This window comes from Malaya genurostris, chromosome 3 (assembly GCF_030247185.1).
Source record: "Malaya genurostris strain Urasoe2022 chromosome 3, Malgen_1.1, whole genome shotgun sequence".
Lineage (NCBI taxonomy): Eukaryota > Metazoa > Arthropoda > Insecta > Diptera > Culicidae > Malaya > Malaya genurostris.
The window spans coordinates 14,562,172-14,582,421 of record NC_080572.1 but is presented as its reverse complement, the minus strand read 5'-3'; the positions used below and the strand labels follow the sequence as shown (position 1 = coordinate 14,582,421).

Below are 20,250 nucleotides of genomic sequence, written 5' to 3'. Positions count from 1 at the left end.
TTCCACGGAAGGAATGTAATGCCAAGACTTTGCTAGCACCGAATGCATCCAAAATGTATACGAGCTTGAGGTCATTGAAGGAAGCAGATTTTCGAGTTCTCGGCGTGTTTGAGCGTAAAAGACCGTGCATAACACTCGGACAATGAAGAATGGCGCAGACGAATGAATTACCAGCTGTACTAAGGATACAAACGTGCTGCCATAAGAAGGCTTCTAAAATACGGAAGGCAATAGTGGACTGGAAATGTAACAAAAATGCCGGAGGAGAAAATAGCCTACGTTACGAGCACTCGCTGGGTGTGTGCAATCGAGGAGGATGTGCGTATAGCGGGAATTCGAATGATTTAAAATGTGATAACTTCAATGTGTTTATCGACATTGGTACAGACACAAAATGTATTTGTACATGTTAGAAGATGTAATATTGTGTCATCACCGGCATGCATACGGCATGCTTGAATTTCCGTGACAATTTAACTGATAATTAACAAGAATATTTAAATATTTAAATCATCTGTAGTAAATCAAGTTAACATTTTTGGTTATATTGCAAATCGGGTGTATGCGCTGCTGGGGGTATTATGGAACTTTCGGCTCCGGATCTACCAAAAAGTTTTGGAACAGAACGCTTCCAAATTATCATTGTTATGACAACAAAAAATTGTTTCGACTTCGTTTAGTGATAACCGTTTCGCTCGTCAAAAACAAGCTCAGGATGTGTTGCTTTTAGTGATTCTTTAAGTGCGTAGAGATAGTAGTTGATTTTCTGTATCGTCGAACATTCTCCCATTATACCGACACGCCATGCTTTCTCCCGTGTTGGCCCGAAACCAGCTTGAACCTCAAGAGAGTAACTGTAATTAAAAACATAATTCGTTATCACCTTGCTGTTGGTAAACAATATTGATTACTTCGTCATTGCATATTCCGAAACCTTCCACCAAACCACGCCTTTAGGAATCATAACACCCGTAACCGTCGACAATCGATGTTTAGGATCTTTGATAAAAACTTCTAGACCCATGTCAGACAGACCACGATAGAAGTGTTGAGCACACTCCATTCGCCGTTTGATCACGTTTTCCAATCCTTCTTCAACGATTTGGGCCAGTGCTTCTCGAAGCGCATAGATCAGATTTGAAGCAACGGTGTGATGGTAGCTGATAATAAATGTTTCCAAATCATTCACGGCTTACGCTTGAAAGTGTATGCAACTCACGCTCTTGGTTCATCATAGCATCCCCAATAATTACCAAGCAACAGTAGGTCCCAGTAGAAAACTTTTGATTTTGTCTTTCTCGATTGAATGACTTCCCTATATGTAATAGACAACATTTGATTTTTTTTCATGACTTATCTAGAAATCTAAATATCGTACAAGGCTCGCGGACTGATCGATATTGGTGTTATACCGGGTGGTGCTCCCAGAACTTTTTGTGACCCCGTATAAGCACCGTCGATCTCCCATGCATCCATATAGAATGGTACTCCACACAAACTTGCCACTGCATCCACCAACAGCAAACAGTTATATTGATGACAGATTTGTCCTAAACCTTCCAATGGCTGCAACAATCCGCTTGATGAATCGCCATGTACCACAAAGAAACATTTTGGTCTGTGTAGTTCTATGGCTTTTTTCATATCCTCCAACAGAAATGGTTTATCTTCAGAACCCTTCAAAATCCGCACATCCGCTCCATAACGAGTAGCCATCTCGACGGCCCTCTCAGCCCAAATACCATTGACTGCAATCAGCACTAAATCCCTTTCTTCCAGCAAATTAGACAACAAAGCTTCCATCGCCGCGTGTCCTGATCCACTTACGCACATTGTGGCACGATTTTCCGTTTGGAAAACATACCGTAGTCCGTCTTTTACTTCGTCCAGAACATGGAAAAGTTCATCGTGGAAATTGCTAAGTGATGTATTATGTAGAGCGGCTAGTACTCGTTTGGAGCAGTTTGAAGGTCCCGGACCCATCATTATCTTTTCTGGAATGCATAGTGGACTCCGAAGGGAGGTGGCAGGTGGAGGAATGAATTTCATACTGCAAAAACACTGTTGGATAAACGAAAAATAAACATTATTAACTGTTTTGCTAGACTAGATCTAACAGCTATATTGCTGTTTGATTTGATACGTCGTTATCATTGTAATGAGGACTATAGCATTGCGAATTTCCGGTAAGTCACGAAGGCGGATGAACCATATACAGCGGAAAACAAAGAACTTCGAACACTACGATTACCTATAGCGAAAGTGATAACGAAACGGGCTGATAGTCATTCATATAAAGTAATCATCTCAGATCACAACATTAGAATTCAATTTTTTAGACCGTTCTTGAATTTTGCTATACAGTCATTAATCAGGTTAAGGTTGCAAAATGTTCTTTTAATTTTAACTGAATAATCGGTTTAACAACCGCGTGACGTACCACAATATCGGTACCCTTTTTCTAACAAATATTATTATACGTCAATAAACCGACCGTTAATAGCTGAAACACAATGATCTTTATATTCTCGATATGTAGTTCGTTTAGCACACTATTTGGGCTCTACTAACGTCACCCGATGGATACGTGTTCTTTTACAATTTATCGAATTTATTTACAAACGGCTTAGGATGTGCATTGGAATACTTAATTAATGATACAATTTCAATTAACAAAAGGGGTGTACGAAATAAAGAAACTACAACAAATTTCCTTTCTTTCCTTTTTAGGGATTAACCTTATTTTGTGCTAGGGTACATAACCAATACTATTGTCACTATGTTTCGTCTTAGACTCGTCAGTGTATAACAGTAAATGTTGAACTCTTATGCCACCTGCATAACAACTTCGGTGCTAATTATATATGTATTGCAAATAGCAATAACTTTACGTCTGTCTAGCGGCTTATGTTAGACTGCACGTGGCATAACATTTCAACATTTACTGTTATGCACTGACGTGTCTAAGACGAAACGTAAAGGTAATGAACAAAAGACTTGCCGACGAATCGCCTCACTAAAAAATGTTAAGGGACGCAGAAAATTAGGGCTCACCAATTTGGCTTTGTTTTAAAAACACTAGTGACATGCGATAATAATGTTAGCCGCGTTATAAATTGCGTATTGCAATATGGGCGTATTGCAACTGTTAATAAGGCATTTTACGGATTCCGTAACCAGTAATTCCCGTATCTTGCACTCACGCATAAAACTTGCTCTATACTCGCATCTGTTGCAATATCAGCTTCTGGAAAAAGTCAGTCGCTTCATTGAAATTGTCAGTTTGGTATGAATTTTTTCATGTAATATCACAATTCATAACGACACCAAGTTTGAATTATTAAGTAGTAATCGTTGCATATCAGTGCAGCAATTTCGATGTAAGATCACAAAAGTGATGGTGTCGTTCTAAGGCATGTCCATAATTTTCAATCAGAATCGTGTACAGTATTATTTCAGACTGATGGAATATACTCAATACGTTGTTTCGCTGTAATAACGTGTTATTTATCTGCAATATTTCTCGAGAACAGAAAATTATTGCATTTGATGTTCAGCACAATTACAATCGTTCGTTTGCTGTGTAGATATCATATGTATAGGTAGATGTCACCGCGATAATATGGTGGCATCTCAAGTATCATATTGAGTAACTCACCGGGTTTCCATACTGATTATGCAACTTATCTAGTTAGTTTATATTACTATTCTGGTAACTGTTGTGTTATTGAAAAAGCGAAATTTTTCAGTGTTGTGCAACACATCTTTAAGTTCTTCCGTGGTTACGAATATCAACTGTGTAACTCGCGTTATATTATGACAAATCTCGTATGTTCAACAATCAGTGATATAAGCTAGAGAGAAATTAAAAATGCAACTATATGAGTTCTGTTTATATATATATATATATATATATATATATATATATATATATATATATATATATATATATATATATATATATATATATATATATATATATATATATATATATATATATATACATATATATATATATATATATATATATATATATATATATATATATATATATATATATATATATATATATATATATATATATATATACATATATATATATATATATATATATATATATATATATATATATATATATATATATATATATATATATATATATATATATATATATATATATATATATACAAGGTGAGATGAAAAAACTGCAAAGTAAAACGCCATAATTTTTTCATTTTTTTTTTAAATTTTATTGAATGAAAGCAAAAAATGTCGGAAATAACATCAAATTTGAGAATCGGTTTAGATTTGTTCGAATTGGCCACCTTTGGCACGAACTATGGCCTTCAAACGGCCAATGAAACCATCACACGCTGCCCGAAAGTGGCTCTGCGGTATTTTGTCCCATTCTCGGCGAAGCGCTTGCTTGAGATGATCGACACTTTGGTATTTTTTAGTGCCAACCTTGCTTTCCAAAATACCCCAGGCACAATAGTCCAACGGATTGGCATCCGGAGATTTTGGTGGCCATTGTGCGGTGGAAATGAAGCGAGGAACCTTATTTCTTAACCATTCTTGGGTGGCGCGTGCTGAGTGCGATGGTGCTGAGTCCTGTTGGAATGTCCAAGGTCTGCGGCCGAAATGTTTGCGTGCCCAGGGCTTCAGAACTCCCTCCAAAATATTTTCGCGATAGATTTGCGCATTTATTTTGACCCCACGGTCGATGAATACGAGCGGCGAGCGACCATCGGCTGTTATGGCGGCCCACACCATCACCATGGCCGGCTTTTGAGTTCTGGTGGCCAACCGAAGTTGCAAATTTTCAGCTGACCTCTCTGGCAAGTAAACACGATCATTTTGTTTGTTTACAAACTGCTGGATAACGAATGGTTTCTCATCGGAGAAAACCAAATTCGGCAGTTCACCACTTTCGGCCAAGCGAAGCAACTCTTTAGCTTTTTCGAGTCTAACTTTTTTTTGCGCATCAGTAAGATCTTGCACTTTTTGGAACTTCAATGGCTTTAGTCCAAGCTCATTTTTCAATATTTGCCGAATGGCATATTGCGATATGTTCAGCTCACGAGCCATTTTTCGGCCACTGCGACGCGGATTTCGTTCAATTCGCTTCTTCACTTTTCGAACCATTTCTGCCGATGTTGCTGTTTTTTTTCGTCCACTTCCTTGACGTCGGGCTACGCTACCAGTATCACGGTAACGAGCGATGGTACGAGACACAAAAGATTTATTCACTTTTAAATGCTGGAGGGCTCTAACGATAGCCACTTGTGGTTTTCCAGCCAAATGCAAAGCAATCACACTATCACACTTGAATTCCATCACAAATAACTTTTTTTCTGAAAAATTCCCACCAAAATGCTTTTGTGCGCTTGTAAATAATATAATGAGCTGTCACTAGAATAAATCTGACAGCTGTGGGACGAGCGGTTTAGAAATGACAGCAGTCTGAAGTTGGTTGCAGTTTTTTCATCTCACCTTGTATATACGAACGTTTATATCAACTTGGAAAATCAATTGTGAAACTCATGCATCCGCCACCCTACAACTGCAGCAATAAAACCAACGAAAAAAACAATTGTCGATCTTAAGGAAATTACTATGTCATGTAAACAAGTATTGAATTGACGTTTACAAAATCATCACAAACACCTAAGTTTCTAATGAATAAGTCTCAGATTTGATTTATAAAACAACTGCTCATTTCTTGAATATAGATATGAAAAACTATCCAAATATTGAACGTCTATTTGTAAATAAAAAATCGACAACGAACTACATTTCTATGGTGAACAATGTAGTTGTACGCCTGAAATTTTGAACTATCTTTCAAAAGTTATGTTAGGTTTCCTCATTATTTCAGCAGCTCATTATTTTCTGATTGAGTTTGTTTTCATTGCGTATGTAATGTTGTACTTGTACTCTGATACTTTTATTATACTGTTCTCATTTCTGTAAGTTTCGGGCTTCTGCATAATTTTTTTTGAATTTCATGTTTTAAATTTGTCATTTTTTTTAATGAAGACCCAAAAATGTAGAACATCTTGGAATTTTGATAAGTTACATTTACTGCTTGGGATTGGGTGCTGCAGTTCAACCATGCCGAATTTTTGTTTATCGCAAGTCTCTGAATAAATTCGAATGTTATTATACACGTTAGTTGCCCATCAAACTAGAAACATAGTTTTTTCAAGCCGAGATATGGCTGATTCGAACAAGATATGTTTATTTTAAACTAAAATAGGGGGACGGATATAGCGTGATAGGTAAGTCTAAGCTTTTCACGTAGCCCGCCTGGGTTCGATTCCATATCCCCATAGGGTCAGAAAGTTTTTCTGGAGCGAAGAGGCGAATGACCTTTAGGTTTAAGCCTCTATAATCGAATCAAAAGAACTAGAATATGATTGCTTCTAACAAATGTTTGTAGTTTAAAAAAATCATACCAGAACTTTTATTGTCACTATATAAATAAAAAAAATCGTTTGAATTGCCAGGAACTTATTTATTATTACAGTATTTTTTCTGCGTGTATGCAACGAAGCATTTCGCGCCAAATTGTATGCAGAGGTGATAGTACTCTCTCAGATTCAACCACTTTGTTTCCTTTGTTTAGGATCAGTATCTTATGATTTATAAAAACTTATGTTCATATTAAACATAAGTTGTGTAGAGATTACGGTCAAAATTTAATCTTCTAAGTTCTGGTTTGATTATGTCAACATTTAAGTAAGCAGGTTAAATTCCACTAGATATGTCACAAAAATCAATGTCAATATTTAATAATAGCAAACAAATTTAAGCTTCTCTTTGCCTATTTCGCTTTCCATTGAAATCGTGCACTTAAAAATCACTATTCAATATTTAATGCAAAACGAAAGAGCACACAAAAGACGTAGAATATATTTACTGTAGAGAACACATAATTTTCAAAATCAGTAAGTTCCGAGTAGGTACCATGTGATTAAAATTCAATATTTATTTTTTAAGTCTAAAATTGATTGATTTTCGTGATACTATTTTTTATGTATTCTAACGTATTCTCACGATATCCAGATGGTGGCTCCCTCAAGATACATACCAAAATGGTATCGTACAAAATAATTACAAAGCACGAAAACTAGCTCAAACCAACCTGGTCTGTAATATACTCGCACTCAAGTTGATTAATTTTGAAAGCACTTCACAACGCATCAATTTGTGATGAAATTACCACGCTTCCCAGTTAAGACTAACGCTGTTCACTGCGAAAAATCTCTCACACAATGTTTTAGTTAAATAGATCGGAAAGCACTACGGAATATATTCAATTATGAACCGACGAATCTCACACACGAAAATATTTTGACCCGGTCCCTGGAACTACTCGTACTCTACTGATTGGTACTCATCTTTGAGTTTGGCAGTTTATAATTGATAATGATAATTCCAATTGTAAGCATACGACAGAGAAGGTTTGGGTTAATCCACACTCACACACATCTAATTTCCGGCCTGTGTCTAAAATCAGCAGCTATTATACTGATTTGGCGATAGAATCAACCGAAGCCGCTGATTGCAAATGAAAAACTAACACAGTAGTACTTTCAGATGGTAATTGAATTAGTTAATTGTTTCACTTCTGCACTGTCGTAGCACACGTTTTTGGGAGCCTTATCTTGGCTGGCAAGAGGCATATCTTAAATATGCTGAATATACCTAGATTTCAATTTCCCTAAACTAATGTCTATTTGTCTTAACAAAGCATCAAAGTAAAATCATGTCAAGTCAAGTCAAGATGACTATTGAAAATTTATTTTAAGAAAAGTCACAGAGTTTTGTGGCAACTGAATCGCAGATCGCAAGAAGTTTTGACTTGACTTTAGTGTTTTTTATACCCATACTAAATTAGGTAAACACTCAAAAATATTAAATTGAACGGAAAACAGATTATAATTTACCAGAAATTAGATTACAGACTTCGAAGCGTTCAGAGCCAATTAGTTTGCAGACAATAATAATCACAGTATGATTTTCTCGAGACTTACTTAGTTACTTATCATTTCCTACATGTAACTTAAAATTTGTTTACTAAGTGAATCAAATCCAAAAATTCAATTACGATGCTAGGCAATAGAATTAGCTACCAAATTAAATAGCTATTCAAGCTGAATTTTCCGTAATGGGATAATATATTTATCGAAATGTTATATGTTACAAAAACAAAATACTCAAATTATTTTAATTCATTTGTTATAACATAAAGTCGTATTTAACTCAGTTAAACTGTAAATTTCTTTATTCCATGGTACTGATTGCTCAATTGTGCAGTAACTTTAAAGCATTATTATTTATCAGAGATAACAATACTGACTGTATATGACTGGAACGACCCCAAAACCCGGAGGAGCACCTGCGTGTACAGGTAGCGATTTATATTTACACTTCTGATAAAGAGTGCGATCAGTTAAATAATGTTGAATCATTTAGGAAACTGTAAGTCAGACTTTAGCTTTTAAGCCTTTGTACCAAACACTATCAAAAATTTTCTTCAAATCTAGAGAAGTAACTGCTGTGGATTAATTAGAAGATTGTATGGGTTTTGTCATGTTAATTACTCTAACAAGTTCCCCGACACATGCACCTCGTGTGTTCAATTTTTTGTTTCATACCAACCATACCTAATCCTGCAGTCTTCAAAAACAAATATAACTTCAGGACATAGTATGATTTTGCACTCACCTGAATATCATTCTTATAAATGAACCTATATAAAGATCATTAAATATGAAAATAATTATTTGTGTCACAACTAATACTTTTACTCATTTTGATAGTTAATTCATTGAGAATTTAACGTGTCATAGATTTTAAATTGATAGTGACGTTGTGTTTGATTTCCACAATGTTGTTTATAAATTTTCCACTGGACCTCTATGTGGAACATGAGATGTATTTCTTCCAATAGGTCAAGCGCCCATTTTAGGAATTCTAGTAACATTGATCACGATATTTTGTTTCATTGAAATGATAATATAAATAGTGAAATAATTAAACAAGAAAAAAGTGTTTTGTAGACTAATCTGGGGTCATTGAGTACAGAAATATCGATCAATTATTTTTCCAAAGAATCGTTATCGAGATATCCAGACCGTGTCCAGGGGGGGTTAGGGGTATTTAACCTCACCCACATGATTTCTCACATTTCTAATCTTTAATCATCACATACTATATCTTTTCCAAATGATATAAAACTTCGTTCGTTCTGAAATATAGTTTTTCATTTTATCTTCTGCATTTGTGCTGTTTCGTGTTTCATTAACATGCTGCCGCATGTTATCCTTTTTGATCCTTTATAGGAATCAGAACTAATTGGCTCAAGTGGCACATTCTCCTAGTTAATTGTAGATTTGCGCTTTGCTGAGAATTATAAGATGAGATTTTAATTATTATCAATAAGTAATGATCAGGCACTTGGTTTTAATTTAACGACAGCCCAATACTATAGACGACAGTACTGCTATGATAAGCTTTAGTAAAATGCGTCTTCATTATTTCCACAAACTCTTCTTAAATAGTATGTTTAAGTTAATCGGTTACTGATAGAAACTTAAGGTAAGCATAATTACCCATAATTACCACAAGGAAAACACAAGCTATGACTTAGTATTACATTCCTTTTGTGAAATTCGAGTTTTATATGAGAGATCTATATAAAGAACTGAACCTAAAACAAATGTAGCAAGCCGTTTTAGTTTTATTTATTCGAATAGTTCTACTGTCAAATTTAAAACTGGAATACGCTGCCGTTCTATTTATTGTGTTTTTGAAACACGAGTGAAACGCTGCTCCTTTTGTCGAGATCAGAACCTGTTCGTGTGTGTATGTGACAAAAATGTGACATTTTTCTTAGAGATGGCTGAACCGATCTTCACATACTTAGATTCAAATGAAAGGTTTTACGATTTCATGGAAATTTCATCAACATAATCACCTTTTAGGGTGATACAATGGTTCCAACGTTTTTCCAATTTTTCAATACCATGTTTATAAAAAAATTTATCTTTCGCTTCAAAATAAGCTTCAGTTTCAGCGATGACCTTTTCATTTGAGCCAAATCTTTTTCCCTGGAGCATTTTTTTAAGATCAGCAAAGAGCCAGTAGTCACTGGGACTAAATCTGGCGAGTATGGGGGGTGGGGAAGCAGATCAAAGCCCAATTCGTTCAATTTCGCTATTGTTTTCATCGATTTGTGGCAGGGTGCAGTTTGTTCCATCGAAAGCAATCGCGGCACCCACTTGGAAAAAACCTTTTTCATGCTCAATTTTCCATGAAGAATAGTAAATACACTTCCATATGATATCTGTGTCATCTCAGCAATCTCACGGAGTTTCACTTTACGATCTTTCATTATAATTTTTGTCACTTCACTCACATTTTCCGGTGTAACGGCTTCCACAGGTCTACCCGAGCGTTCCGCGTCATTTGTGTCGGTACGACCACGTTTAAACTCGGCGAACCACCGACAAATCGTTGCTTTTGATGGACAAGAGTCCGGATAACATTTTTCAATCCATTGTTTCGCTTGCACGGTGTTTTTACCCATTAAAAACAATGTTTTATCAAAACACGAAACTCGGTTTTTTCCATTTTTTCAACAAACTATAAAACGACTGCGAATTTACGTACCGCATAAAAAAACCGCATAACTCTGAAACTTCGCATAAAAAAAACCGCATAACTCTGAAACTTCGCATAAAAAAGACCGCAGAAGGGAAACCGCATAACTCTGAAACTTCGCATAAAAAAACCGCATAACTCAGACAACTCGCATAAAAAAAGTCGCGTAAAAAACGCATAAAAAAGACCGCATAAAGAAAGACCTCAGTGTACTCTAGGAAGACGTGGTTACTGGTTTATTACGAGCGCCATCTCTGCTTTAGTCTCGGGACTTATTGATCCATGTGTTATTATCCATTTTAAAGAAATTCCATACTCATCACTTTAAAAAAATAATACTCTTGAAATTTTACTGTAATCACCCACTAATCTCCGGAACCAGAAAGTTTAATCTGAATAAAACAAATGTTTTAATAGAATCTCATTATCTCATTTGAATCGCAGATAGTGGAATTCTGTTTAACCATCAAGTGAGTGACATTCTTCAAATTACTTTTCAATCTCGGTTGTACCTCATTGCTTACGATATCGCCACTGCCACTGTCTGTCACACACAGACAATCTTGACAAACTTATTCAGACCTCCGGGTCTCGGTTCAAAGTTGGATTTTACAGTGAGTACTTATTTTTTCCTTATGAGAAATGCAAAACCATAAAAATACAGCTAAATTTGACTCACAACTATTTCACTCGTTAGGTTAGGATAGTTGGCTAATCAAACCGATTTCGATTATACCGGTTACCAGTTCCGGAAGTACTGAAAATATTGGCCAAAAACACCGAAACGAAACTCACTTTATTTTCTCATAGATGAATGTACTGATTTGCTCTTACTCAGATTCATGATAAAGAGTGCTTAAAATTTCAATCATTCGTTTAGAGCGAAGCAAAAAAAAAAAAAGAAATCAAAATATGTCTCCAAACTAATTCAATTTGTAAGTTATGCAATATGATGCCCAAATAAACTTTTTGCCTTTTTCTATAGATGCGGTTTTTTATGAGGTGAAGTCGATCTATTTCGTGATTTAATATCGGATGCTATCAAAATTTTCGCAACCATAGTTTTTTCGTCATTTTCAAAATGTTTGCCGATTTCGGTTACATTTTTTTCGACAAATCGCGCAAAATTGTTAGTGATATGCAGAGATGCCAAGACTGCAAATTTGTCTGTAAATTATCAAATTTCTTAGTTAAATATCTAAAGACTTTTGAAAATTGGCGCGATCTTTTCGTTTTTGCTAGCTAAACTTATTAAATTACCTGCATCTCTGGTGATATGCAACACGTGGACAACTTGATGGCTTCAATGCACCCGTCATATAAGTAAAAACTTTGGTTCTCTGGTTCTGTTAGCCATGCCGACTCCAAACAAATCGTCCAAGTCAAGGAAAATTTACTTTAATGCACTGATTAATGCCATTAAACGTTGATTAGTGGATAAGAAACCAATAAATTCTTTTTTTTTATATCGTTTATTTATACCCGGCTTTAACCTAATTTTGGTCGTTCGCCGGGTTACCAATAAATTCGACAGGAAGACCGGCCAAATCTACACCAAAGGCGGAACCGTCCAAATCATTGGCCAAGAGAGCCAAGGCGAAGTCACCATCAGACAATGAAGACTTTTGTCCAAAACGCCTCCGAAAAGAATAAATTCCGTTTTTTTTTTTGAATAATTGCAGTCTTTACTTATATTTTTCCATTTTTTGCGAAATTTCTTGGAGTACCGGTAACCGTACACCTTTTTTGAAATGACTAAAATTTATCACTTTAGTACATTGATAATCAAGTTTTTTCAATCGATTGAATCAACTTATTCTTTCTTATTCAGGTTAGCTATGGTCTTCAACTTTCCATTGATGTTGTTTTATGATCGTCACCGCAAACAAACTGATATTGACGGTCATCGATTTTTTTCGGCGAAAATAATAACTAAGGTGTTCGGTCATCCTCAGCGGCTATCTAAAAACATGTATTTGTCAAGTAAGCTAATTCTAGACTTACATGCTAATGACGTCTACACTACAACATTTCACATTTTCAACTGTCTTGTCTTTTGCGCTCTCTCTGTCTCTTATCTGTTTTGACTGTATAGAGGTTTTTAATTTTGTCAACGTTGTATGCTGATCTAAACATTATCGAAACTCGCTGAAGGTTAACCGTGTTCGACTCTCCTCTAATTTTTATATAGAACATTTTAGCTGTTAAACGTGTGTCAGTTCTTTGTACTTCATCTAAAATTTTGACATTCTCAAAATCAAAAACATGACCCTTTTTTATACTGTGTTGAACAAAATCAGTATTGCCTATGCTTTTTTACTTGACATCTCTTTTATGCTGCTCTATACGTTTTTTTTTAAATTGGCTAGTTTGGCCAATATATGACTTTACATATCCCGCACGGTATTTCATAAACAACATTCGTTCTACGGTCTATTGTTATTCTATCTTTTAGCTTACTATATACTGTGTCTTTAATTTTGTAAACTGTTCTAAACGTATGTTGTATTGAGATAGATAACGTGCGGCGTTTGGTAGCGCTCCACTCACCGCTACCCGATGGAAACCCATCATGTTAACATTTTACTTTTTCCTTTTTTAACGACTAAGTATAGTAGTCAATATTTCTTTTTTCTTTTTATGCGATGCTCACCTAACCAGAGACCTTACAACCTGGACTAAACAGCCAACACGCTGTGACTCTGGGCACATAAGCAATAGGTCGAACAAACCTTCCATTCCGATGTTCAACTAGCCGTATAGAGATCAAGAAAAAACATCCATGCAGAGAAGATTCCCGGGTTGGCGGCTCAATGCATAGGACGCTGGTCTTACAAGCCAGTTGTCGTATGTTCGAGCCCCGACCTGGAAGGATTCTTAGTGTCAGTAGGATCCATAGTACTAGTCATGCAATGATTCTGTACACTAAGAATCGGCTGCGAAGTCTGTTGAAACAGAAAGGCCAAATTCCACAAAAGGAATGTAATGCCAGGACTTTGCTTTGCTTTGCAGTGAAGAACTCATTGTGTGTGAGAATACCGTCGCAAGTAGAAAGTGATAACTTATGGTAACTTTTCTTTTACCGGTTCGGATAGTAAATGGTAAAAGACCTTTATCACTACTTTCCGACATACCAGAGACTTGGGCGATTCGCATTGTTCAGATGCCTAAGCCCGACTCCTCTGGTAGAAGATAAAAGTTAAGTTACTAGAAGATTTCTGCTTGCTTAAATGACCCTCACGTCACGTCTTACCTTTCCGTTCTATATATTCACATCCTTGCTCTCCCTTGAGTACTATCTTTCTATAATTTTCATTTTCTGTTTCTACAAAAATGGTCTCTGGTTAGGTGAACATCCCCTTACATGTAATTGTAGAATCTCAAGACCTTTACACTCACACTATAGGAAAATTGTAACATATCGGAAAAAATATCTTTCTGTGTTCAACTTTCAATCGCCGTGTTTTAAATAGCGAGATAACTTGCCACACTCTGATGAAAAACTTGAAAGAGTATCGGTCTACAAAGATCTTGGCGTGCATCTTGTTTCCCAACTATCCTTCAGGCATCATTAAATAATATGTAAGGATCGCCAGAGAGTTTGCTTGTGAGCGTTATATTATTCGCATTCGGTCTTTTCTCGAAGCCTCAGTTCATATTTGGTGCACTTACGCGAGCATCTTAATCAATAGAATCGACGCAATACAAGCACGATTCCTTCGATTTACTGTAAGATTTCTGCCATGGCGTAATCCGATAGAACATCCACCGAACACTAAACGCTTTCGTTTTGCTAGATATGGAAATATTCAGAGTGACAACTCTATGCTCCAGAGATCAACGACAAATCGATGCTCCAGAGATCCTACCACGAATATGTATTAATATCCCACCAAGAAGCCTTACATCGTGAAATTTTTGTAGACTCGCATGTCAACGTATAGAGTGTGGTCAGAATGAATAGGTTCGGCCGATGTGTTATGTACTTTCTTATATTAAACTTGGATAGATAAGTTTTTTTTATACTTGTATGTCATTAAATTACTTACGATTAAAATTGTGAAAATGTATTCATGTAAGCATATATGTATGTGAAAATGTAGAAAGGTGATGTGTTTTTACTCGCTTCTCAAAATGATTCATCTTCAAATAGGCTTCTCCCATCCTAGCAATACTTCATTGTGACCAACATAAGTCAGATGTAGGATTCTTGAATTGAAAAAAAAAATAAATAAATGAATAAATGAACTAGTCAATTAAACAATTAAACAATAAATAAATACATATATAAACAAACAATTATACAAATAAATGAAAAAATAAATATATAAAAAATTCAATACTCCATACTTCAAATAGGAAAAAACTGATTTCTTAAAAATTGTGTGCTTCCGTTTTCCGAAAAAACGGCTTATTTCAACCTGGTATGACACTGCATCTCGATAACGAAAAAATAAGGATTCAAAATATTGTTGGGTTGGATTTTCGGGAAAGACATTCTTTCGTCATCTATTATTTTTAACCTTTGGCTACTTTTCTATAAGGAGCCTAACTCCTTATATAAATAATATAAATTTCCCAGACTGAATAAGTCATGGAATACATATCTAGTACGAATTCGTTTTGAAAAAAAACTAATGGTTTAGATAACCCCAAAAAGATTGATTTAGAGATTGTCTGGAAAAATTTTTAGCACACTTCAACCTATAACTCCGGAACCGGAAGTCGGATCCGGATGAAATTTGGAAGTTTTATATGGGACCATGAGACTTTTCATTTGAACCTAAGTTCATAGAAACCGGTCACGCCATCTCTGAGAATGGTGAGGATGTAATTTGAAATAAGAATTTTTTCACTAATCGCCCTGTAATTCCGGAACCGGAAGTCGGATCAAAATAAAATTCAAACACAGACATTTCGCGTACTCGATGAACTGAGTCGAATGGTATATCACACTCGGCTCTCCGGGTCTCGGTTTTCAACGTGATTGCATACCCTTTCTATATGAGAAAGGCAAAAAGATTGATTGATTGTTAGTGTTACAGGTAGTTGAAGGTTCTGTTAGATCTGGCAGCCAGAAAATTTTCAAAAACCAGAAGCCATTCGAGTGCGGTGCGAACAACTGTTCCATCCGTCTGATATTGAAATTGTTAATGAATATTAATAACGAGGGAGTACCAAGGACACAATGAAGTGTTGAGAATTTACGATAATGGACATATGGAAGAGAGTTATGCAATCAAACTTACTCAGAGAAGTCCAGGAAAATACTCCTAGAAATAATCACCCCGATTCTGTAATCCGACGGATTTGTGATACGAACGATTCTATTCTTTCGTTCGAGTTCGAATTTTGCATTCTTTATTCCGTTCGACTTGTATGATTCGTTCGGAAAACTTGAAATTTCGAACACTAACTGTCAAAGCTATCAACACTACTTACACGTTCTTTTTCTTTTTATATTCATTTCTTGGTAAAAGAAAACGATCACACTTGTATAAACAAATTAGAACGATTCTAAACCGAACAAAAGTAATACGAACGCAAGTCGATCGAGTAATGTTCGAGAATTTAACAACTCGAACGAATGATATTCGAGTTCATACCCAACTCGAACGGAATGCAGAATGGAAATTGCACATTCGATCGGAATATTTCAAATCGATCGACGTACAGAATATGGGTGAATATATGTTTCGCCCTGAGGGTACATGCGACCGAGAAGCGGGTAGAAAAAAGCGGGGAAGGTGCACTATTACTCGTGAATAAAAACTTTGTTCGGGTTTTTCTCGAAACCACGTTTTTTCAACTGGGTGTCACTCGTGTTTCAAAACAATCGTCCGTATCAACATAAACCAAACGGCATTTTACTCGTAAGATGTCTCTCTATGATCGGAATTATAACCAAAAATATTCTTTACTGATTAAAAAAAGGTGAAAAAATGTTAATTGAAGGTGCAAAAGAGTGTCGAAAATTTAAATATGACCATCATTTTGTTTTTGCTCGGAGGAAACTTTTCATTCTAGTTCCGACCACAGTCAATTCGATACATGATATGAAACTGTTTTGCTTTCCGATTATTTGTTTCCAAGAAACCCACCAAAAAATCGAACGAATTGGAGCAGATATTTTCAGAGCCTTAAACACAAATCGTTTTCAGAGCCGCCAAATTAAAAAATATAAGAGGAAATTTCTTTTATGAAGTTCAATACATGCACCTTTATACACAAACACGTTTTATGGAGGGACCTGGGAGTATGAATTAGAAATAGACGGAAATAGGGCTAATGTACCATAAGGTATCTAATTGATAAGGTCACAATATTGTTTTAACGATCAACGAGTTGTGATAAAATCGAATCAATCAACGATTTGTGATAGAATCGAATACAATATCTTTGCTGTAACTCTGAGAAGCAATACCGCAGGGAAAATAGTTGTTCAATACTGCTGTTATAGCGACGCGAAAACTCGAAACAAATGCTTCTATTTTTATCTTACCCTTAAGGTCAATCTATAGAACAGAAACAGCAGATTTCACTCTAACTAATGGTTGTAGTATATGAGATGACAACTGGAGCCGTTACTCTAGCATCAACTATCTTAACCGTCTCTTCTACTTCAAAAAAGCGTATTGGATGGATGCTGGACCAAACAGTCTAGTCATCGAGTAAAATAACTCTTTAGAACGATTTGTTGAAATTCACTAACTTATTTTGCAATTGTTTAGATGATTTCATTATTTATGCATAAATGAGTAAATAAAAAGTTTTACTAAAAATATCAATTTATAGTCTATATTTCGTTAGTCTTGCCTAGTAAAAAATACGACTAATACACCTATTCATTGACAGTACATGTCTTTTCAAACTGGAATGAATTATAAAACAAACATAGAACTGTTACAACCTCAAGATTAGTGATGATCCCCTTTCTTGAATCCATGCTCACTGCCACCACTTTTACCTCCTTTCTTGCCATAATCATCCTTGTGTGCGAAGTGTGATTCATGGCCGTGCTTCTTCTTCCACCCCTTATGATCATCGTCGTGATGGCCCTTATCCGCGTGGCCTTTCTTTGAGTAATGATCTTCTTTATGGGCGGATTCATGATGGCCTCCCTTCTTGTGCTCTTCTGCGCCCTTGGCATGATGTTCATGGAAATCGCCGTATTTCTTATGTTTGCCTTCCTTGTGATGATCATCGTAGAATTTGTGCTCTTTGTGGTAGTCATCCTTGTGCGACTTTTTATGGTATCCCGTTGTTTTGGATCCCTTTTTGTGTCCTTTCTTGTGACCATGTTTGCCATGCTTAGATCCTTTCTTCTCTTCGTGATGCTTTTTAAATTCTTCGCCGTCATCATGATTTCCCTTTTTGTGGCCACCTTCCTCGCCGTAATGAGACTCGTGTTCTTCTTTTGCGTGATCACCTTTCTCTTTTTTCTCCAACCCGTTTTTAGATTTGTAAACCTTTTCCGCCTTTCCGCCCTTTTTTCCGTGATGTTCAACTCCCTGTTCATTTCCACCACTTTCTTCGAAAGATTCCTCCTTCTTGTTGGCGGAAGTAATGGAAACCAATAGTACAAGGGCCAGCAGGCCCATCAACCAGAAGTGCTTCATAATAGCACCGGAGACGATGGCGTCTGCAAACTGAACAATAAATTTATACTTTTTCGCTACTGTCCACAAAAGTTAGTTAAAAACACTTACTTCACCTTTTAGCCAGTTGCGTGCACTTAATGTGGTTCAATCAACGGAGCAATTTCTCGCCAGAATCTTTCTGTTCTCCAGCAGACACAAGACCGAGGCAAAACTAGGAATGAGATTGCACCGCGAACAAAAACCAAACTGTGATCTATTCACAGCAATGCTGCATTGTATTTATATCAGCCAACCGCACAACAAAAAGATAAAACTTACTTTGTCAGCCGAGTTTCAAACGCCCTTTCCCGCAACGATTACGTTTACCCCTGGATTGTCCATGCCCTTTTATCGCCTCTCGACGTCGGTCGGTGTTTTTGCCTTCGATTTCACCCGATGTTGGCAATCGTTGGGAATGCCGTTCTGGCGCTGGTACTGTCACAGTCGGTGTTAGTCTTTAGTCGGTGATCGTTTGCAGTGTGCTCCGGTTTTTGCTATGTCGGCTAATTTTTGTACCACATTCAAAACTTCCCGTGAAGTTTGTCTTGCGGCTAGTCTATCTGCAAATCGGGTGAAGTTTCGAATATTTTTTATTGCTCCAAGGAAAACAAATCGCACTCACAGAAATCGGTACTTCATCTGGCCAAAACTTTTGAGTTTTCTAAGCGATGAAATATAATGCTGTAACTAACTGTTGAATTTCATGCATTGCTCAAATCTAGTTACCGGATATTTTCTTCAACTAAATCGGTATTGTCGTAGAGAAACTTTACCATTTCATTACTCGAGCTACCACATTACTAGGCTTACGAGGTGCGATTAATTCAGAGCCAATTTTTCACATCGACCCTAAGAAGCAAAATGTTATATTTCTGTAGCAAAAACACAACCATTCGGCACGAAGACAGCATTTTTCATCTTATCCTTCCAGGCAATGTATTTAAAGTACACAGGGGAACGTGCCGTTTGAGTCATTTTATTCTGATTCCTGACTCTATGTTTGAATTACCGGTAGCTGATTTAATTAATTTTACGGGCTGCTGGCGCTCAATAAAATAATTTCATGAAATCATTTATTGATGCTCAGCAGTGCCACCAACGTTCCAGTATCCCAGATACTTGCTCTATGGCATTGCACAAAGGCTCTGTCTGCTCGGTGTCAATAAGATATCAACGAGAGATCACGCTAGCAGGTCTTGTAGGTTTCTACGTTAGAGGCGACCAGGCATAATCCAACGAACGTAGCGTTATACCAAAGTCCGGTCGAACTAGTACTAGAACTAGTTCCTCTCGTACATCACAGAAATTCCGTTAAAACGTCGAAGAATATTCATGCGAAAAACACATGCGGACTGATAAAAAAGTGATCTTGATATAAAAGTTTTACTGTAATCACTTAATATTTCTGAAACAATTGAATTTTAAAGAGGTAGCGATTTAGACACAGAGCACCAAGTGAGTGATCACCAAGTAACAATTCACCTAAGTGGACATTTTGAGTCTCTAACAATATTAAGTAAGTAGCCTTGACAATATTAAGTAATACGGGTTGGCGATTCAATGCATACGGCGCTGGTCTTACATGCTAATTGTCATATGTTCGAGCCGCGACCTGGAAGGTTTCTTCATAGTGTCAGTAGGATTCTTGTAATAGCCATGCAATGATTCTGCACAATAAAAATCGACTGTGAAGTCTTTTGAAACAGAAAGGTCAAATTCCACAAAAGGAATGTAATGCCTAGACTTTGCTTTTGCGTTTTGAGCAGCGTAGCAATCGCTTATGGACTCTTGCGTTTCAGCTTGTAGACAATGATAATTCATGCGTGCAATACTTACCTTTTATTTCGTAATAGGGATTTTTTGAAATGTAAATAACTTATGCATAGAATTGGATTCTACAACAGACGCCACAACTATCAAACAGTTTCAACCTTAGAGA

The 20,250-nt window shown here is 36.3% G+C and overlaps 2 protein-coding genes across 4 annotated transcripts; both read right to left on the bottom strand.

The window, feature by feature from the left end:
* Positions 1-496: 496 nt before the first annotated feature.
* Positions 497-7,568, bottom strand: LOC131438345 (3-hydroxykynurenine transaminase-like). Of its 3 annotated transcripts, none has more exons than XM_058608297.1 (5): positions 7,489-7,568; positions 1,379-2,061; positions 1,220-1,315; positions 912-1,160; positions 497-854 (listed from the first exon to the last, which is right to left on the bottom strand). In XM_058608297.1, the coding sequence occupies exons 1-5, from the start codon at positions 7,492-7,494 to the stop codon at positions 677-679; spliced, it is 1,212 nt and encodes a 403-aa protein (XP_058464280.1). In that variant the 5' UTR covers positions 7,495-7,568; the 3' UTR covers positions 497-676. The 3 variants fall into 3 exon arrangements, with proteins under 3 accessions (XP_058464280.1, XP_058464283.1, XP_058464282.1); XM_058608300.1 differs by lacking the exon at positions 7,489-7,568 and adding an exon at positions 7,226-7,408; XM_058608299.1 differs by lacking the exon at positions 7,489-7,568 and adding an exon at positions 7,148-7,405.
* Positions 7,569-17,441: 9,873 nt separating this feature from the next.
* On the bottom strand, positions 17,442-18,537 carry LOC131436529 (glutamic acid-rich protein-like). Its single transcript, XM_058605278.1, has 2 exons — positions 18,381-18,537; positions 17,442-18,320 (listed from the first exon to the last, which is right to left on the bottom strand). Exon 2 carries the CDS (start codon positions 18,288-18,290, stop codon positions 17,589-17,591), a length of 702 nt encoding a protein of 233 aa, XP_058461261.1. The 5' UTR covers positions 18,291-18,320; positions 18,381-18,537; the 3' UTR covers positions 17,442-17,588.
* Between the last annotated feature and the right edge of the window lie 1,713 nt (positions 18,538-20,250).

Coding starts and splice junctions, on each gene's coding strand:
- LOC131438345 (XM_058608297.1), bottom strand. Junction 1,316..1,378: donor TCGATCAGTCCGCGAGCCTT/GTACGATATTTA, acceptor TATTACATATAG/GGAAGTCATTCAATCGAGAA. Junction 855..911: donor TCGGAATATGCAATGACGAA/GTAATCAATATT, acceptor TTTTAATTACAG/TTACTCTCTTGAGGTTCAAG.
- LOC131436529 (XM_058605278.1), bottom strand. CDS start 18,290: ATGAAGCACTTCTGGTTGATGGGCCTGCTGGCCCTTGTACTATTGGTT.